Raw genomic sequence first — 21,473 nt, forward strand, 5'->3', positions numbered from 1 at the left:
GCTGACAATCCTTCTCTCCGCCTTTCTCCTCTCTCTCCATATCAGCAATTGACAAATGTACCCCATTGTGAAGTTCACAGGCAGTATCATAGTGTTAAGACACTGGTGTTCTCTCGCTGTGTTAAAGGATAATCACCACAGCTTTAGGCCTGTAAACACACACATGAGTACTACAAACACACACACACACCTGAGGCTTTGTGGAAAGGTTACCGAGCTGCTGTGAGGATTACCTGTGTGTGTGTGTTTCTGTTTGTGTCTCGATCTGTCTGTGCACCCGCCATGCGTGTATTACCACCCTTGCATGTGTGTGTGTCCTCCCTTCAGGAGAGCCTGTAGCTCCTGGTGCAGTGAGGCCACGCACAGCAACACACAGCCAGAGCTGGTGTGTGTGTCGGTGCGAGTTAGCACGGCAGTCGTAGTTAGCGCCATCTTTCGCTAACCGATTTCGCAAGCAGGCGGAGCTCTCCGGTGTTCTGGAGACGGAGCCTCCCCTGCTCACGCTCAGCTGGACGGCTGGCTGCTCTTCTGAAAACAGCCGAGCCTCATCCGTCACACGTCCCCCCGCAGGGCCCCGGCAGCGTGGAGGGGGGCTAGCAAAACAGGCTGCAACTGAATAGCAACGTGCTGACGCTCGCTCTCCCATTACTGCGTTTGTTTTCGAGCTTCAGGGATAATTACTGTCAACGTTGAAGGAGGAAATACCATAGTATCGTACAGTCTGTGGCTGGAATTGACTACATGCGGTTATATGGACTGACTTGCAGTTGTCGTGATACGTTGGTACAGAGATGTAGTCAGGAGCTGTTTCTGTTTCTGCGTGTTACTCCTGACAGTTTCTTTATAAATACGAGTCTGATCATTTATCACACACACACACGCTACATGCACACACACACACGCTGAATACACGCATACACACATACACAGATGCACTCACACTGGTTTATCTAGTGTAATTAATCAATTGCTGTCAACGCTCTGCAGTCATTTACATCTCGTACGCAGACTGTCTGGAGGAGTTGTATGTGCGTGTGTGTGCATGTGTGTGTGTGTGGCAGACAGACTGAGTCACCTGCACCATCTGTGGTAGTGGGCGTGAGTCTGAGCATGTTGGTGCACCGAGGGGGTCCCGCAACTCCCTCTCCCCTTCGCACGCACACACACACACACATACGTGAGCGTACACGCACACACACATACACACACACACACATTGCCCTGTCCAGAAAACACACACAGACAGGGGATGTGTGATCATAACTCACGTTAATCACTGAATTCACTTCCGTGCCTGAGTTCTCCCACCAATTAGAAGCACCCCCTCCCCGTTTCACGGACTCCTGGCTCAGTTCTAGAGCCGACACAACGTTCTATTGTTGCATGGCCCCCACTGATGTTGTTGCTGTGAGCTTGCGGAACAATCGGCAGGTTCTGCGAACCATATGTTCTGTTGTTTATCCCAGCAAACGCTCTCCCAGAATCCACCATGGTGGGAGACACAGCTTGGGAAGAGGCCAGCTTGTTCTTCGCACGTGCTCAGTACTCTACTCAGAATGAATCAGAATCATCAAACAGCTCCAGACACAGAAGACAAAGACCCTACAGAGACGAGAATGAGTGGTCGTTCACAGTTTAATCAAACTACCGGCTACAAACTACTGGTTCATATGCTAATTCATTGATTAATTAATCGGAATGTATCATAAATGAATCTTTCTCACCAACATCAACAACTATGGTGGTTGTGGACGTGACGGGGCTTGCGTTGTATTGCTCCAGTAGGTTGTCCTCCAGTCTGTCTTCATTCCTCCTAACCTGCCCACCTATTGATAGCATGATGTGTTCTCATCAGATACTCATCAACGCAAAGAGAGAGAGGGAGCGAGAGAGTGGCACAGTGATAAGCTGCTTGGCCTGGCTTGCTATCAATCTCTGCTGCTGGAGGTTATCTGTATGAGGAGTCCACAGTCTCCCCTCATCCTTCTCCATCTCATGTCCCAGCTCTGACACTGATAGACTCGATCAGACACTTAGCTGGCTAATGAGCTTGTTTTCCCCCACAGAGCAGCAGTGAGAGAGCAAAAGAGGGCGCGTGTGTGTGTGTGCGCGCGTGTTTTTCTGTGTGTGTGTGTCATGGTTGGGGTCAATTTTGTTTCATTAATTCTCAATATAAGTAGATAGTAGGGATGACAGTTACATTCTATAGCTGTAACAGAAAACAACACACACAGTATGTCACATATTACATTATAAAGCTTTTTACATCAAAAGTATGTTGTCGTTGTTTGGCTTGATCAAATGCACTTCATAAATTGACTGAATTCATTTTGGTCAATCCCCCATGTGTGTGCATACAATACAATATGCAGCAGTGTGTGTGTGCCTGGATGCATGCATGGATGCAGTCCCACCCAGTATAGTAGGGTGAGAGTGTTTAGCTCCTGACTACTGCTACCAAACAGCCTGGCCGAATAGCCTCCTAAATCACCTGACCTCATAAGCAGTTGTAGAAGATGATTAACACCAGGGAGGTGGTTTAAAGTGGGGGAGAGAAGGAGAGAGGACGGGAGCAGGGCTGAGATGGAGTGGGAGCTCTGATGGAATTCTATATGGTTCCTTAGAAGAAGAGGAGAATGAACACACTCACATACAGCACACACACACACACTCATACACATACATACAGTACACACACACGCGCACACACACACACATACACACATGCACACAAAAGGTAACAACACAAAGCAATATACATGGCTCAATGCAGTAATGTGAATCTATGGGGCAGACTGTCTGTGGCTCTATAGAGGTGGAGATAGAGCAGACTACCTGCTGCTCTAGAGAGGTGAAGATAGAGCAGGCTGTCTGTGGCTCTATAGAGGTGGAGATAGAGCAGACTACCTGCTGCTCTAGAGAGGTGAAGATAGAGCAGGCTGTCTGTGGCTCTATAGAGGTGCAGCTCTACAGAGGTGAAGATAGAGCAGACTGTCTGTGTTTCTATAGAGGTGTATATGGCGTAGACGGCTGCTCTATAGAGGAGAAAATAGAGCAGACTGTCTGTGGCTCTATAGAGGTGAAAATAGAGCAGGCTGTCTGTGGCTCTATAGAGGTGGAGATGGAGTAGACTGCTGCTCTATAGATGTGGCAATAGAGCACACTGTCTGCGGCTCTAGAGAGGTGGAGACCTGATTGTTCCGTGTTCTGTCTTCATCTGCATGTGAATAAGCCGGACGGCTATTGTTCTCCCTGAAAGGACGTCCCTCGAACACACCCTGCTGTGCTGTGTGTGTCTGTGTGTGTGTGTTCCTGTGAGTGTGTGAGTATGCGCGTCTGCATGTGTGTGAATATGTGTGCATGTAAGTATGTGTGTGTGTGTGTGTGTGTGTGTGTGTGTGTGTGAAAGAGAGAGAGAGAGAGAGTGTGATGTGTGTGTGTGTGTGCTCGTCTATACACATGCAAATATTCGCTACTCCCCTGACCACACGGCTCTTTGTTGGAGGGGTTAGGGTTCCCCACAAGACGTGTGTTTTCTCCCATCAACACCCCCGACACCCTTTATCGTTCTGTCGTTGTGCATTCTCCATTTGACCTCCTGTCTTCTGACTCCACACACCAGGGCCTTCTGTTGACAGGAGCACAGACAGTTCACACGGTTAAAAAGGCTTCTCATTTGACTATAATTGTCCAAGATCAAAAGCCACATTACTCCACTGTGAAAGTCAGTTAATGAACAACCCGTGAATTTATATTGTAGTAATATCCATCTTACTAGGCAGTGTTTCACAGCAATTACCGTACAGCTGTCTATTGTTCTGTCTCCAAAACCTGACCAGGTCACAGGAGGAACAACACAGGAGTGTGTCAGCCTGGCTCAGACAGGAGGTTCTGATCGAGGGTCGGGGTGCGCCTGAGGTGAGGAGATCTACATCAATTAGAGAACAATCCTCCACTCGGGGCCCAATTAACAGAAGCCAGGCTGAGGGCCTCTCACATAGAGGAGCGGGGTTGGCCCTGACTCGCTCACTGACAGAGAGGGAGGGTGGGGGGCCAAGGAGCCACTAAGTGAGACAGAGGGAGAGAGACAGAGGGAGAGAGTGAGAGAGACTGCGAGACAGAGTGAGAACAAGAAAGACAGAGGGAGAGAGACAGAGAGGGAGAGAATGAGAGAGACAGAGAGGGAGAGAGAAAGACATAGAGGGTAGAAGGGGGCTAGACAAAGATAAAGAAGGAGAGAGAGAGAGAGAGAGAGAGAGAGAGAGAGAGAGAGAGAGAACAGGGTTAGGAAAAGAAACCAAAACAGAGAGAAAGAGAAAGAGAGACAGGGGTGAGACAGGAAAAGGGAGGGAGTGGGAAAAAGGTGGGACAGAAAAAAGAGCAAGAGAGAGAGAGAGATTCAAGAGAAAGAGATATACTCCCAGTGAAGCAGAATAGACCAAAATCAAACAACATTTGCATAATGTGTCTTTTGTCCCCTTCTCAGCCTCTTTAACTTCCCATCTAATGATCTCCCTCACTGCTGGGGAGAGATAACAGCAGTGTGTGTGCTTGCCTGTGTGTCGGTGTGCGTGTGCGTGTGTGTGTTCGTATTTGTGTGCGTGTGCGTGCATGTGCGTGGGTGTGGAGCAGCCAGTCTGGTCTTGTCGTGGCGTTCTCAAACACCGCTCCCCAAGGGAACGTTTGTGACATCTAAGATGAATGTTCTTCTCCGGTCCCCTGGCGCGGTGTGATCACAGACAGGGGTGCTGCTCTGAGGACAGAGAAGCTGGTGATCACATCCAGCCTGCCAGCTGACCAACCAACCGGGGCAGCAGAGGCCCAGCCCACAGATGTGACCAACAGGGTTTCAACTTCGATCTCTTCTCAGTTCTTAACTCCCCCCTGTGCCCACCTCCTTAAGCACACACACCCACACATACACACACACACCAAATCTGTCTTTAAATGTTCCCCAATAACTAAAGCCTAGGAATTTGTTCAATGGAGGAACAGTTCCAAAATCTCTAGATCCCAACAGCTTTTTTAACTATGCCAGTGAATTACCAAACTCCCTCTGTTCCACTGAGCCCAGAGATGAGAGAGTGTCTAGGGCCCTGACGAGGGGCCAATGTAGGGGCCCCAGCTGGGTTTAAACACATGTCCATTACTACAAGCCAACTGCCCCTCCTCCCCCAATCACATGGTCGGGGCCTGGAGCCAATGGGACCCTCTGGTCAGCGAGCGATGCCAACCAGGAGGGTCAGATGGTCACAGCTGAGGTTAAAAGTTCAAGGTTAGGGTCACAGGGTCACCAGGCTCTCACCGACAGCACCTCCTAATGATAGCTTATTTTATGAGAGTGTTCCCAGTTAATGGTTGTAAGACCAGTGCTGAACATAGATAGAAGCAATAAAATATACTGTAAGCCATAAAATATTAAGTATGCAGTAATGAGTTGAGAAGAATCACCTGCATTACGACATATCTACCATAAAACAAGATATACCCTGTGCAAATAATATTACTATTAACCTATAATCTTATTGTACTGTGCGTGACTTACAATTTACTTGCTTCCTCCAAGGAAAGAAGAATTTTCCCTTCTCCAGACTAACAGATGTGCATAAAGCATGTACTATATATTTAGTACAATATACAAACGTCACTGTCACACTGTTCCACTCACAGACAAAACCACTGCAATCTTTCTCCCATTAGAATAAGAAAAAAAGCTTTTTTCCCTCTGATGTCTCAGTCTATCCTCTGTACTCTGTTGAATAGACCCTCACACCATGGCTGTTTAAGGTGTAAAAGACAGCGTTTACACCACTATTAAACATCTATCATATTTAGCTTTACTCCCCGCCTACACGATGCCATAGAAACAGCAAAAGCTAATTGAAAAAGCCCAGGTTGCTGAAATTCTCCACAAATGATATGGCTTTGGAAACCCCCTGCAGCACTCTCCTTCTTCCTCCAGTCCGTCTCCTGGGTGAGAGAGAGAGAGCTACTTTAATCTCAGAAACCAAACCGTACACACTGCCATTTATTAACTGGGGCTGAGGAGAGAAGATGTATTCTCATTCTCAGACGAACCAGTGTCAGTCACAAGTTCATTTATCTTCACCTGAGGAATCCATAGTTACAGCCATGTGACCTACTACATCAACAAACGTATTCACCTTTTCAACAGAAACAATAAAAAAGTATAGCTATCTTTCTTTCACAATTTCAAACTATTTATGTTAGTATCTACTATATTGTGAACAAACGTGTAAACCGTAATACATTTTTATATAACAGAAAACAGCGTTGTTTGGTTTCAGTTATTTATCTGTTTTGATGTCAGTCTTTTTTGTGAAGTTAAAGAATGTCATACGAACCTCAACTTTGCCATAACTGTAGGACCTTCTGGATCCACATCCTCTCAGACAATTTCTTCTCTGAAAGGTGACGTTCGTTCTGCTGGTTTCTCTGAACTGTGAGGAGTTCTGTTAGGATACTTGCAGACACGAGGAGAGTTCCTCAAGGAATCATTAGTGGCATCTCCTATTGTTACAAATCGTTCTGAACAGCAATGTTTCGTTTAGAGGCTAGGCCACAGCCATTTTCAGTGCTACGTTACTCCCAAGATGAACACAGGCCTACAGGTCCAATTTAGGAAAAAATTGCCATAGAATTGCTGAGCCCTATTAGTACCGACCAGCAATTCATCTTTTTACGTTACATACAGATAATCAACAGTGAGTTTCAGAGGGTTACACAACAACCATTGACATGGTCTTCAAGAAAAGGGAGGTAAATATGAAACATACACACCCTCACACACATTCCATAAGAGCCTCATGTTTTTTTCTGATGTGTCATGTCTATCTTTAATGAAAAGGCCATTACGTTGCTCTCTTTTGAAGGATGCAAAATGTATCATGATCATTTCTGTCAACCTGCTCTTTGTGTCCGGGGCATGTATGGAGCATTAAAGGTAATCATCTCTTATTTCATCAACAGAACATTATATAGTAAAATCCTCTTTAAGAACCACCAGGATGCTACTGGTGGAAGCTGAACATGCCTTCGGGAAAACAACTTACAACCGGATGCATGTGTGTGTGTGCATGGTTGTGTGTGTGTGTGTGCATGTGTGTGTGTATGCGTGTTCATCTGTGTCTGTGCTTACGCAAGTGCATGTACATACAATATCCTGGAGCGTCTATGTCTTCTCATTGTGCTGGACACTCTTTCACTCTAACAGTGGGTCGTCCAGACACCCAATCTAAAAACCAATACAGCTGTGAATTGGGATATAACACTCCCAATAATGCCAGCAGCATGTGAGGAGAGGAGAAGCGAGGGGGAGGAGAAGAGAGGAAAGTCGAGGAGATGAAAGGAAAGGAAGGGAAGGAAGAGAAGAGAAGCTACAGTAGTGTCCTGGAGCTTGGCATGGCCTGTCTGACTTGCCTGCCAGGTTGGCTTCTGGCTGGGCAGGTGGCTGAACCTAGCACCCTGAACCCTCCAGGCTCCTCCTGGTCCCTTCTGAATCCTACTGACTCCTCCAGGCTCTTCCTGGTCCCCTCTGAATCTTCCTGACTCCTTCTGGCTCCTCGTGACTCCTCCTGGCTCCTGGCTCCTCCAGCCTCAGCCTCCACAACAACCGACTGGGTAGAATCCAGCAGATAATAATGACATCAGCAGATGGGGATCTACACCCGGTACACAGCAGCCCACCGCAGCTACCAGAAATATGTCTCTGTTTATCACATGTGACACATCAATGTTTGTCTGTCTGTTGTGGGTAATGATTTTTCGTTCCCCCTTTTCCTTTTGAGGGGAATAAAAAACTATGTTTGTTAGCAGGTCATCTATTAAACTGTCACATGGCAATTCAAGTGTCTGTATAAATGCAATCTATCCGATTCATGTAATTACGTGGGGGAGTGAGTTTGGGATGAGCTGTTCCCTTGAGGTGGAATACTGGGTTCTGCTTTACTCGACTCCCACTCAAGGCCGCAGCCACCATGATAAAATGCACTGGTTGCTACCAAAAAGAGATAGGGTTCTCGTAGAAAGATTACCAGTAAACGTAGTCTCAGATAAAAATGTTTTAAATACATCTTGAAAGTAGATAGATACAACATTTAAAACTTGAGCCCTGAATGATGCCTAATCGCTGTCTGCGAAAGTGCCTTTAAATCATCTTAAATCAAAATCCTTGATGACGACACTCATTGCCTCACCAAAGTTCTATATGTGCGTGTGTATGTATGTGCATGTGTGTGTGTGTTTGTGTGCGTGCGTGTGAGTTCTCAGTCTTGTTCTGTCCCCTACGTGTCCCCTAGCTTAGGTCCGATCTGGGCCATTCTCTCTCTTCCACTCTCTTTCTCTCACACTCTCCCTCTCCCTTTCTCTCTCCCTCTCCCTCACTCTTTCTCTCTCTCTCTCTCTCTCTCTCTCTCTCTCTCTCTCACTCTCTCTCTCTCTCTCTCTCTCTCTCTCTCTCTCTCTCTCTCTCTCTCTCTCTCTCTCTCTCTCTCTCTCTCCTCTCTCTCTCTCTCTCTCTCTCCTTCCGTCTGTAAGCTAATGCAGCCTGCATTATATTTCACTGGGAGTCATCAGAAACAGGCAGGGGGGGCGAAAAAGTGGCTAGATTTCCCTCCTAGGCCAGCACTTCTGTCTGCATGTATATGCTGTGGGCCCTGATGAGACAGAGCCTCAGCAATATTTAGTGTTACTGCGACAGCCTTCCCAGGGACAATGCACAGCATTCTCCTTCGTCTCCCTGAAATACAGACACAGTACACCTTCTGTTGCCTCCTTAGACGAGAATGGGTGTGTGTGTGTGGGGGGGGCTGAAAAATAGCTCGTTTCAACAGTCCAGCGCTTCATCAATTAAAGGAACAATGCACCTCCGTGGAAGCACTGATTACGAGATGGGAGAGATGGGATTGTCTTAAGAGTCTCACCAGCCGTTCTGCACCTTGACTGGAGCGCAGGACTCCTTTTCTTCAAGATGCTAAGTGCTGTGTGATTGGCTTTGAGAGTGAAGTGTATAATCGGCTCTAATCAAACTGGTTCAGTGCGTAAAAGAGACCTGAGTGAGGAAGACGCTGACAAGAGGCACCGCAGCCGCCCCTATCCACATGCTACAGATAATTGCCCTCTCTCAGATCGGGACCATCAGCAGGAAAACACAGCAACTAGTTTCAGATTGAGTCCTTTCATTCGTGCCACAGGACCTGGAGGACACACTGGGCTTGTACGTTCCGGCGCTATCCGTTCTGCTGTTCCACCCATCCCACCGTCTCCCCTCCACATCGGCCTCAATCCCCCCCTCTCCCTGACAGGCTCCATCTGCTTGCAGGCAGTGAGCTGGGTGTGTGTGTGTGTGTGCGAGGGGGTTGGTGGGGGGGGGTTGGGGGGCGGTTGGGGGCCGGCAGCTGCAGTCTCACCCTAGCCCTAGCCCCTATCCAGCCTCTTGCCACACACATACCCTCACCAACCCCACCGACACACACACACCTACCAGGCGTCCTACTAGGACCGTACACCAGCTGGGGACCAGTCCCAGAGTGGGCACTGCCGCTGCCACCTCAAGCTCAAGGCTGCCACCTGCATGTGTGTGTGTGTGTGTGTGTGTGTGTGTCTGAACATGTGTCTCTGTACGTGAACACACAAATCCACTGGAGGGTATCAATTAAAAACAAACAATGCCTCAACCTCTCTGAGGGGACTGACTAGTAATGCGTTTTGATTCAGGACGACAAAAAAAGCTTAGATGAGGCGACACTTGTTTCTAGCCGACAATGGAACAGTGTCCATATCTCACCTAGAAGATCCTTCCATAAACGGGATGTTAATTACGTGTGTATGGAGTAGCCTGACTACGAGGTGAGCCTTAAAGTGTGCGTCTAGCGTGAAAAGTACACATGGAGCTAATAGCCCGCAGGTAGGTATGCCTCCTCCCAGCTGGTGAATGTAGTCTTTAATTGGACATCCCAGAGCCTGTCTCCAGGTAATTGCTCATATGTTTCTTTCTGATTAGAAGACCAGATGTCCAACAGTAACGTACGAGTCGAGAATCCTCATCACTCCACTGGCTCCTGCTACAGTCTTGTCATTATGCACGTTCTGGCCAACACATGGGTGCGTCTGTAGCCGAGGTGGTTGGAAAACAAACAAAACGACACAGGTGTTAAGGTGAGGCCCTGCATGACGGTGACTTGTGGATTCAAACGTTGTCCTTGAACTCCGATTACCTCTTGTTCTCATGGTACAGTAGGTATTCGGGCTTCAAGAGCTGGACACCAGGCTTAGGACATCCCACATCTAAGGCCTTCCCACATCAACTATTTCTAGAATAAGATAGAGTTGTAATTAAGACCACATAGTTCATCAATATGTCATCTATTTTTATTTCAACATCTGCATTCAGATGCATCTATGAAGTTCTCCAATTACAAGGACATATAGAATATTACTATTAAAGTTGACCAAGAACGGATAACGACCTCAACAGCATGACATGAAATTACCCGTCAGGCTAATTATCTATTAAAGCCTATCAACTGTAAAGCGGTTGATTTCGTGAAGAGCAACTTGCCCTTAGGCTGTATTGTATGATAATTAAGGGGTGCATAGTAGTTAAAATTCCTCGAAGAAAAGCTCTGTCATCAGAAAATGTGCAGGAGGATATGCACTGCAAAGCCGGATGAGGGGGAGAACCCGCTAAAAACCGTGAGAAACTCCAATATAAAAATGCGTGCGTTGTGAGCGAGGCTGACGGAAGGTGTTAGTTTCAATGGAGAGGGCGACTTGAAATATAACAATAATTTACATTCTTATCTCTAAAGAACATGGCGGCGCACTCCTTCACAAAAAAAAAAAAAACTAGGAAGGGGAGACGAGTAACAGCATCAATAAATCATCCGGGCCCAATGTTGTTCCCTGGAGATCTCTGATGGATTAAATTAAGCTCTTCCATTTCCATCTCCCACCTGATCGCTGCGCCATATAAATCCCAACAGCTGATCAACGTAGCCAGACACACGGCAACAAGAAAGCTGCGGAACGGGCGAGAGTCAAAGCGGCGGAGCGTTTCAACTGACATCATACCCCATTTTTCTACATGTAAATATTACCTGGAGTTGGAATAATAGGAGAGTAATTGAATTACGCTGACTGCTGCCCAGTTTTTTTTAAGGGTTTACACTTCTAGAGCGCGACATACTTTTTTCTGCATCTTTTGGCACGTTGAGAAAGGATCCCGCCGCACACTGCAGGGTGCACTGCCGCCGCTCTTTCGTGTTGCGCTGAGCTAGTCTGCCTGCCTGCGAGAGGGAGCTGTCCAGTGCTGAAGTTGCATTTCTTCCTTGCGCGAGAAACGGAGTTGCAGAGCGGGGAGCAGCGGAACCGAATCCATAAGCAATACGGGGGAGAGGGCTGTCCGGATAGGCTACTCCCTTCATCAGGCAGGTATCGGAACCTTTTATTTTTTAAATTACCTCCTTTGACTGTGTGTAAGGAGAGGAGAGGACTCCGCGCTGGCCGGTCGTGTGTGTCTAGCAGAAAAACCATGCCAAGGTCCTTCCTGGTCAAAAAGGTGAAGCTTGATGATTTTTCATCCGCGGATCTCGAGAGTTCATATGGGCGATCCAGGACAGACCTCAGTCTGCGGATTCACGATAAAGGTGAGTACATAATTTGGTAACACGCCTGTATTCCTCTCCACTCAATAAGCATGCATGCCTTTTTTGCCATGTTTGCATGTTTGTGCATGCTTTCCACTGATGACTCAACGTGTGACCGTTGGACCTTGTCGGTCGTTGCCACAATTATCGTTAGACATATTTCTTGTCAAGTAGGCCTAAAGTCAAATTTATTTTTCATGTTATTTAGCATGTAGGTACAAACGCCGCCAGGTAGGCTAATATAGTCGGGATGACGGTTCTGATGCTGAACTTCTTCACAGCCTACAAGTGTGCATCATATTTCTGCACGCAGTCGATGTTGCTTCACTGTAAAACACTTGATAAACCTATGTCACTTAACGTCCTTAGATTACATTGATTTCCAATGTAGACTACAATCTTTAACGGGATTATGCTCTCAGTGGATCACACAGATAGCCTATTTTTGGTGTTGTCAACTATCCGTGGTTTGAGACGGAAGGTGCAACGTCAGCATGGCGCAAAGAATAATAGCTTTTTCACAATGGGTCTTTGTTTTCATTGACCGTAGGCTTTGGCTAGTGTTTATAATGTTTATTGGTGGTTGTAGTTTCCTGCCAAAAGCAGCACCAGCGTTAGTTTCCAAAAAATCATGTTTTAGACAAGCTGTTACTGGCTGGATTAGCCCACTGCATCGCACCCATGGGCCTTGGTTGATTGCACGTGCTGTAGTCGATCATTCAAGCGGGATGGTGCCAGCTCGCTTGTTGCGTCTATTAAGGAGATTGCTCTCACTTAAATCCCCACGCATGTATGAATAATTTAATAAAGATCTTGTTCTTTCATCGCCAGGCTACATCAGTGACTACATCAGCCCGTCTGTGTACGATGGAGAGAGCGACGGAGCCATCAAAGTGCCCTCCCCGGAGCCTCTCTATGACGGCATCCACAGCGACTACGGGGCCCCGGACTCGGACCAGCCCGACAGCCCGCAGTCGGAGCTCAACGGTGGCTACATCAACGGGGACACGGCGGTGAGCGAGGGCTACACGGTGGACGCCTTCTTCATCACGGACGGCAGGTCACGGAGGAAAGTGATCAGCAGTCCCAGGACCATCCAGCGCCACACGTGCAACGAGTGTGGGAAAACCTACGCCACGTCCTCCAACCTGAGCAGACACAAACAGACGCACCGCAGCCTGGACAGCAAGATGGCCAAGAAGTGCCCCACCTGTGGCAAGGTGTACGTGTCGATGCCCGCCATGGCCATGCACCTGCTGACGCATGACCTCAAGCACAAGTGCGACATCTGTGGCAAGGCCTTCAGCAGACCCTGGCTGCTGCAGGGCCACATGAGGTCACACACGGGCGAGAAGCCCTTTGGCTGCGCTCACTGTGGGAAGGCGTTCGCCGACCGCTCCAACCTTCGAGCGCACATGCAGACTCACTCGGCGTTCAAGCACTTCAAATGCAAACGATGCGACAAGACCTTCGCGCTCAAATCTTATCTGAACAAGCACTATGAATCCGCCTGCTTCAAAGGCGCGTTCTCGCCCATGAGTTCCCTCGAGGCATGACCTCCATATAATCAGACAGAACATTCAGCCCTCCAGCCCCAGGCCCCTCCCCCTTTCCCATGACGCACCTACACTTCCAATGGAACCCTAATAATAGCACAATTTTCTCCTTGAGACTCAACGGAAGGAATTACGGATCTTCGCATGCACTTATACACCTCTCTTCCTCCTCCAGTCACCTGGATAGAATAAACTTTCAGCGCCTAGATAGGACATCATATATTTTGAAAACTTGATGAAGATGACAATAGTGGATTGCTCCAAACAAAAGTAAGACGTTTTGATTTTGGGATCAAATGTACTGCTGCAAAACGACCATACACTCCATCGAGGTAAATTCATTTCTGAATTCAGTTCTTTTTGCTTACTTCAACTTTTCTATTCCTATGTTCAGATATTATTTATTTATTTATTATTTATTTATCAATAACTCTCACTCATTCAAATACTATTTAAAGTAATTGAAGTTTGCACTTATAAGTTCTGAGTTTGCCAACCTCTAGTTGTTACAGGCCAAAGCATATGTCACTTTTACAGTGTTACTTTAATCTTATGTTGTTACCTTATTAATGCATGCAAAAAATGAAATCTATGCCAATATCACTAAGCTTATGATTTTGCCAAAATCTAGATAATATCTATGGGCAATATTTTTCTTGGAGCCTCATGAGGAATTATAAAGCAATAATCACTTAATGCATGGTATTTTTGAAAACTTATGAAGTATTACCTACTGTATAGCAGTTTATAAAAATCAGGTATGTTTTACTCCAGTACGCGTAGTCATACAGATTAAATACAACATCAGGGAAAATGCCAATGTAGTGTTAGTGAAACGTGGACAAAAAAAAGAAGATACAAAACGATCAACCCTCTTTTCCTCTCTTGTTATGCACTGCCTGCCTCTTAGTTAGCGTAGTGTGACTGTAGGACGTAGGCTTGTGGTGCTCAGCTCCAGCTCACAGCAGATTCTCCTCATCTGTGGGGACGCCCATGGAGGTCACCAAGGAGGGTGGCTGGCTGTCCGGCAGGATCTCAAAAGTCTCTCCTCGCTTCCACGTGTATACACCCTCGCTCCTCCTGGCTCACCTCAAACACTCTCGGAGGACAAGGGTCCAGGGTTGCGGCCTTGGATCCTTGCTCCTCCGATGCGTTTTTGAAAAAGGAAGTGATGAGAGAAGGCGTTGAGGAGCCAATAAAAGACTTTTGAGATTGGGCCCCTGGCATCCTGTCTGATTTTGAAGGGCCACTATGGCGACCTTTGCACTGCTTCGAGACAGGATGGTGGAGAAGCCTTGTTGCTGCCTCATGGATGTCCCCCAGATATATACTCTCTAAGCACTTCCATTCTAGACATCTCCACCTTAAAAGTAGCACAATGAACCTTTAGATTCAGGTAGAAAAGAAGAAACTTGTATTAGCTTGACCTCTGTTTTGTATTTCGATTCTAGAATAAAAAACTTATTGTTTATTGCAAGGAGGCTTTGTAAATAATCCGTTGGATTTAACATTTTTACCGCTGTAAAGAATCAAACAACCTTATTTCAGGAGATTTCTCTGGAGAGAATCTCCTACAAGTTTTGGAGCCAGTATTCAAACAATGTAAGCACAAGACACAAAGCATTTTGTGGCACTTCATAATAAAGAACATCTTAACAAAGTCTCTCGTCTGTACATCCTTTTGTCGTCCATTCCTCATTGTCCTTTTCAGTCTCTCCCTGTTGACTGAAAGCCCAGTTGTGGGTATCTTAGCCCACTTCGCTATGTGTAAGAGGAACATACATGGTCGATGGGGCCGGGAGAACTGCGTGTCATCAACATGACTTTGCATGGTGTCTCTCTGCCAAACATGACTCCCCACTCAGCCAGGGAGAGCCTTGCTCCTCTCTACTGTTGCTGCTGTCTCACGAGTCAAAGCAGGCTATGTAGCCTTTTAATGGAGAGGAGGAGAGCCACTTAATTCTCCATAGATAAATCTTATCACTTGATTGCTTTCTTGACTGGCTTCTTTGGGATTCAGGTCCGCCACCTACGAACGGAGAGACTATTTCCTGGGAAGTCAAATTAGCAGCACGCTTGAACTCGCTGACACGGGAGAATTGAGGGGACACGATAAAAGTGTCGGTTATGATCGTTTGGTTGGAGGGTCGTTCTCTGATCTAGAGTGTGGACGGATTGGCCACCATTGATTCTCCTGGGCCCTTCTATCTGCAAGTGTGTGTGACTGTGTGTGTGTAAGGGACTCAGATTCAATAGAAGACCCTGCTCGATGAACATGTGACAGAGGTGGTTGGGGAACCACACTGTTGCTATTAAACCACCCTGCCTGTCGTCGGACCAAAGGGATGTCCTTGAGGTCTGCTGTTTGTTGTAGAACCTGGGGACCAATCCCCATTTGTTGCAGACAGCAGTGCCTAGGAATGGTGAATGTACAGAAATGTAGAATCTGTATCATGTATGTGTCACAAGCAGTGATAAATAACAGTGCTGTGTTATTCTGCAATTAGCCCAGATACCTGAACGCCATGCACTGCATGAAAGGAGTCATGACATTTAAAAGAGATGTATCCCGTTTACAGTATGAACTTGTGTGTTCCTCCCTCCCCCCTCTCGTCCTCTCTCCTTCTCTCTCTCTCTCTCTCTCTCTCTCTCTCTCTCTCTCTCTCTCTCTCTCTCTCTCTCTCTCTCTCTCTCTCTCTCTCTCTCTCTCTTCAAGGCTCTTTGGAGTTAAACTAGATATGTTACCTCACATTGACCTCTCTCATCAACTCCTGTCCCTCATTCTGGAACTGTCCCCCCCCCTCCCAACCCTCCATCCCTCCTCTTCCTCAAATTAATCTTCCTGCTCTGTCCCTCTACCACCCACCCCCCCCCCACCCCCATGTCATCAATTTAGCAGGAATCATTATGTGCTTTATGAGCTGAGCTCGGCAGCGGGGTCCCAAAAGCGCTGGGTAATTGCACTAGCAGGAGTGTATCAGTAGAATCCATTACTGTTCAGGAGATAAGCCGTGCCGGGGCTCTCACACGTTGATCTGTTTACTTTTGCATCGGCGTCACCGCAGCTCAGGATCAGTCTATTCCCTGGGCAGTGTGCTCGCTGTGTGTACAGTACATCCAACGTCTGACTCTGTAGATCTAGTACCTTGTGGGTTGTGTACGTAGCTGGCTCCGTTTCCCCTCTCCATTATAAATGCCACGGTTCACGCCACGACCCCCACAATTATCCCAATGTTAAAACGTCTCAAACACGCAGCGCCGTCCGCCTCAAACGTACGTACGGCGCAGCCGTCGAACCGCGTCGTGAAGGAAACGGAATCTCTCACCTCGCGTCCTGTCAGCTACGTTGTCTATTTGTGGAGCTTCGCTCTCTCACACAGATCCACAGGTCTGACACATGTTCACACGCGTATAAAAAGATCTCTCCCGCTCCTTCTGTAGGCTCCAACGTGAAGCCTGGGCACCATCCGACCATGCCAAGGTGATTTCGCAAGCCTCACATACCTCCCCTGTAGCTCTCCCTCCCAGGCTCCCAGCCGGCCTACTCATTTGCGGATTCCTCTCCAGCAGCTACAAGTCTTCCGGTACAATAGCAACAGGCTCTGGGCAGATAGAGAGGTTTATTATAGCCTGTGAGTAGACGCCCTCAGAAGACATTAGCAGTGATCTGTTAGGACACAGTCAGAAGCATCGCCTGCAGTATATGGTGGTGGCGTGCGTGTGTGTGGGTGTGTGTATATAAGTGTCTGTGTGTTCATTTCCGCCCTAAGACATATTGCCGTGTGTGTATGTGTGTGTGTGCGTGTATGTTTAGTACTTGGCTCAGAGCCATCCGGCCCTGCCACCACATACTCTAACAAGCTGACTAACAGGCCAGGAGAGAAAGAGGGAAGAGGTGAGACAGGTCAGAGGAGAGGACGGTTAGACAGGTCAGGTGAGACAAGACAGGGGGGTGACAGGCTAGGCAGGAGACAGGGGCAAGGGTGAAACAGGGTGATCGGATTCGTTCCACAAGTCCTCCCTGAGACTCACAAGGATGTCCTCTGGGTCCAACTGAGGTTTTGGCTCATTGGGGGTTTAGAACTGGGTTTGATCCCCACTGTGTAGTTTTAGATTGGTCAGTTACAGTTGGATCTGAGACAGAGTGTGTGTAGCAGCTCTCTATGGCCCCCTGTACAGTAGTGTGATTCATAGAGTTGCACAAGAGAGAGAGAGAGAGAGAGAGAGAGAGAGAGAGTGGGTGGGCGGGAGACAACACAGATTTGACTAACTCATCACCATAAGCTTGGAATAACACACGTCGTGGGCTTGCCAAAAAAAAAAAAACATCCACCACAGGAAAATAATGCTGGAAATTATTTATCAGTCCTTCTCAATCATTTATAATCAGCTTTATATTTGAGTTAGTTTGAGATGGAGCATGAGGCCTTCTCCTCTGTGAGCTGTAGCTAGGCAAATATTCTCCGGCAGAGGAGAGCAGAGGGAGGGAGAGAGAGAAAGGGAGAGGCAAGAGAGAGAGAGAGAGAGAGAGAGAGAGAGAGAGAGAGAGAGAGAGAGAGAGAGAGAGAGGGGAGGGAGGGAGGCAGGGAGAAGGAAGACTTGACCCAGATTGGTTGACATACAGCTGAAGCAGCTTGCTAAGGCAGCAGCACAGCACACACAGCCAGTCGGTACATTTTTAATAGCAACCACTTGCACATTTCTACTAAAAGGACAGTTGAGCTCTTGTTGCTGTGTTGAACTTGGGCTGTTTAATTATGCACACGCATATAGAGTACAGTGTGTAATTTCCAGAATGGGGAGTTGATAATGCTTAACTTGTTCTTCTATTAGGCAAATGCTTCGGCTTGAGCACAGTGAGTGTGTTTTACGCTGTGTTAATTTTGCTTGCCTGTTGCTCTCTGTATGTGTGTGGTTTTTGGCACAAGCGGCTAAAAGTATCTGAAATCTGCTCAAGTGTGATAAGTGTGCTCCAGTGTGAGGTTTGAGTGTCTCTCTGCATTCTGATGCTGCTCAGCCACAGCGACAACCAGCTCCCCTCTCATCAACCAAAGACCGTCTGACTAACCATCGGCTGGTTCGGTGTAGAGTGTCTTGAAGCGGGTGCATTTGTTTCGACCTCTCATCTCCTCCTCTGTGTTGGTGTGGAATTAAAACGTCATGCATATTCAGAGGGGCTGAGGAGAATGGAGGCCTCTCGGCTGCCTTTGATCTGAAGGAGAGGTTGAACGCAGAGCAAATCTGCTGCTGAAAGCCACTGGAGCTGCCATTGAACAGCTCTGAAGTGAGCCCCCGATGACTCACACCCTCCTAGATTCTACTGCACTCTACTGTATTCTACTGGATCCTACTTTATGGTCCCATTGTGGTGTATTGTACCTACTGAAATGTTCTGTATGTACAGTTCAACCATATTTTATTGAGTTTCATTGCATTTTAATGCACTCGATTTCCACTGTGTTTTGTTGTTGTTGTGGTCTACAGCGTCAACTGTGTTCGACTGAATTCCCTTAAATTGTGAACTAAAATAGTGCCTTTCAGTTGGCAGAAGACCTGTGGTGAAGCTGTCCTGCTATGTGGAGACATTGTCTCGTGATCATTGTTGTCAACCATATTGGGAACAAAGTGAAGCCTAGGGCTGTGTACGACTCCAAAGTAATTAATGGGACTGTAAAAACAATTTATAAGTGGTTAATTAAGTGAATCATGTCATTCTGGCAATGGAATGGAATAAATCTGTTTCACAGGTCAAAATTCAAAAAAAATGAATGAACCAAGCACGCACACACACACATGGAACAAGAGGGAATGCTTGCGGATGATTGGCATGAAGTGATGTGTGTGGACATCTTTGGATATCAGAACAGTGAGGCTGCATGTCCATCGAATCTGTTACAGACCCCACTGAAGGAGATGGGGGGGGGGGGGGGGAAGAAGAGATAGTGGGAGAGACACAGAGATTGAGACAGAAAGACAGACTGAAAGATATGATGAGGGAGTAAAAGTGAATGATAGTGAGAAGAGAAGAGAGACAGAAAGAGAGAGAGAGAGAGAGAGAGAGAGAGAGGGAGAGAGAGACAAAGAGAGAACAAGACGGAGACAACACAAGCAGGAGAGAGAGAGGGCGTGGGAGATATATGATGGCGGGTCTTCTCTGAGAGGTGGGTCTTGTCTCAGTAATATGTTTATGTAATCCCGCTCTCAACCCAGGCTGCCCATTCAAGGTTCATTTTATCAATATGTTATACAGAGCTCTCACCACACATCCTCCGGAAATAGCACCGGGTTTGAGTCCAGGTTGTCTGCCAGACTGCAGTAACCTAGTAAGCTCAAATCCTCATGCCCACATTAATCATGCTGAAGCAGGCTCTTCTCCAGGAGAGTTTACACTCATGGACCTTTGTATAGGTTTTCAGTACACTGTACGTCTAATCAGTCAAATAATCTCATCGACTATTGTTGCAGAATGATGTAAACAGGACGTCACACTTTTTGTGACAGAGGATCTTAACTCAGTGAGATGGGGTTCTCTGCCCCTCCTCCCATACTGTACATCCCAGTGGCCCTAATATCTTCAGTGTTCCTCACAGGATCCTCTTCTGCAGATAAGAGGCTATTCATGGAACAAAATGCTCTCTCTCTCTCCCTCCTCTCTCTTCTCCCTCTCTCTCCCTCCCTCTCCTCACCCCCTCTCTTTCGCCGTCTTTTTCCTCTCCCTCTTTCTTTCCCTCTCTCTCTTTCTCCCTCCCTTTCGCCATCTCATGTCCCCCTCTCTTTCTCTCCTCTCTTTCTCTTCCTTTCTCTCTCTCACCTCTCTGTTCTCCCTCGCTCTCTATCCCTCTCTTGTTCACTCTCAAGTTTAGGTATGCTACCAGAAGAATCCCAAATGTATGTGTGTGAGCACACACACCCATGTGCTGCATGTCCATGCGTCAGCATGCATGTGTGTTTGCGAACATGTACCTAAGTCTGCGTGTGCAGTGCATTCTGCTTTAGTGTGTGTGTGTGTGTTTGCACGTGTTTGCGCGTGTGTGAGTGTGTGTCTGTGTGTGTGAGCGAGCCCATTGCAGTCAGGAAGCAGAACAGTGGGGCCTGATCTTGAAACAGGCGCTCTCAAGTAGCGCGGGGAGGTGTTTGCCTTGTTTCAGAAGTCAGCAGTCCTGTTCATGTTTTCAGCTCCAGTGACTCACTAGGGCTGCGTCTCTCTCTTGCTCCCTCGCTCACAGCAGCGCCACAGATCCTGTGCTGCTATTTCAGCACTTTCCACAGCAATCGATTCAACCAGCCCTGGAGGGGAAATCAGGCCCATGATGTTCTTTACACACACACGCACGCACACACTCACACACACACTGAAGTGCCCCCCCCCCCCACTTGGACACATGCTTTCACTGACATACACAAACATACATGCCTCATTCTTGCACACACATGCACTTGTGCGTGCTGTCAGTGCACACGCGCGCGCACGGGAGCACGTACAGTCGTCCCTGTCCAGCGGTGTTACGTTAGTATGAATCCTGGCCAGATGAGAGAGCTGTACCCCAACCAGAGAGAGGCAGCCGGTGTGCCTGTAACCTTCAGATAGCAACAAGCCAGCAGGACGCAGAGAGCAAAGAGAGCGAGAGAAGAGTGCAGCACAGCTCCCAACGCCGCTCTGCTCCACAGGCCCCAAAAATTCTGACTCACCGCTTCCAGTCGGAGACCTTTTCATCCACCTGATGTGTGTGTTTATATTTGTGTGCCTGCACCGCTGAAGCAGAACAAAGAGTCACAAAGCGTCAGGAAAGAAAACCTGGCGAGCGGCACGCGACGCGTCTCGTCGCCTCGTGGCCATGATGTCACGGGTCGGAGGTCAAATCGTCGGCGGGCTAGAGCCAGGTGAGGTCGCAGAGGTGGCGAGCGAATCATCAAACACCTTCCTGCCAGGAAAACTCCACCGGCTCTGTGGGACACGGGCAGGAAATACAACAAGCCAGGGTCAAACAGGAAGGGGATATTTATGGAGAAGATGTGAAGTTCGGTAGGGGTGTAGCACCATCATTATCACTGTGCATGCACATGCTGAGCTCTCCTACACGACCTGGTCTACAGGGTTTACCCCTGAACATTCATGGGGTCTTCTGCTTGCCAAACCCCACCATCTATCATTAGACCTAAAGGGCATCCACACGTCCCAGTGTGGCCTTTTAGCTTAAGTTTCACCGCAACAGCGTGGTTTCAAACCGCCTCTGCTACAACTGTTGTTTAA

General features: G+C 47.6%; 1 protein-coding gene across 1 annotated transcript; it reads left to right on the forward strand.

Moving 5' to 3' along the window:
- Positions 1 to 10,930: 10,930 nt before the first annotated feature.
- Positions 10,931 to 14,873, forward strand: scrt1b (scratch family zinc finger 1b). Its single transcript, XM_062466274.1, has 2 exons — positions 10,931 to 11,666; positions 12,498 to 14,873. Exons 1-2 carry the CDS (start codon positions 11,552 to 11,554, stop codon positions 13,220 to 13,222), a joined length of 840 nt encoding a protein of 279 aa, XP_062322258.1. The 5' UTR covers positions 10,931 to 11,551; the 3' UTR covers positions 13,223 to 14,873.
- The last annotated feature ends 6,600 nt before the right edge of the window (positions 14,874 to 21,473 follow it).

Source organism: Osmerus eperlanus, chromosome 7 (genome assembly GCF_963692335.1).
Source record: "Osmerus eperlanus chromosome 7, fOsmEpe2.1, whole genome shotgun sequence".
NCBI classification, from domain to species: Eukaryota; Metazoa; Chordata; class Actinopteri; order Osmeriformes; family Osmeridae; genus Osmerus; species Osmerus eperlanus.

Bases quoted from the DNA above. Each gene is read 5' to 3' on its own strand.
- scrt1b (XM_062466274.1), top strand. From the start codon at position 11,552: ATGCCAAGGTCCTTCCTGGTCAAAAAGGTGAAGCTTGATGATTTTTCA. The intron at 11,667-12,497 runs GTGAGTACATAA...TTTCATCGCCAG, and splicing joins TCTGCGGATTCACGATAAAG to GCTACATCAGTGACTACATC.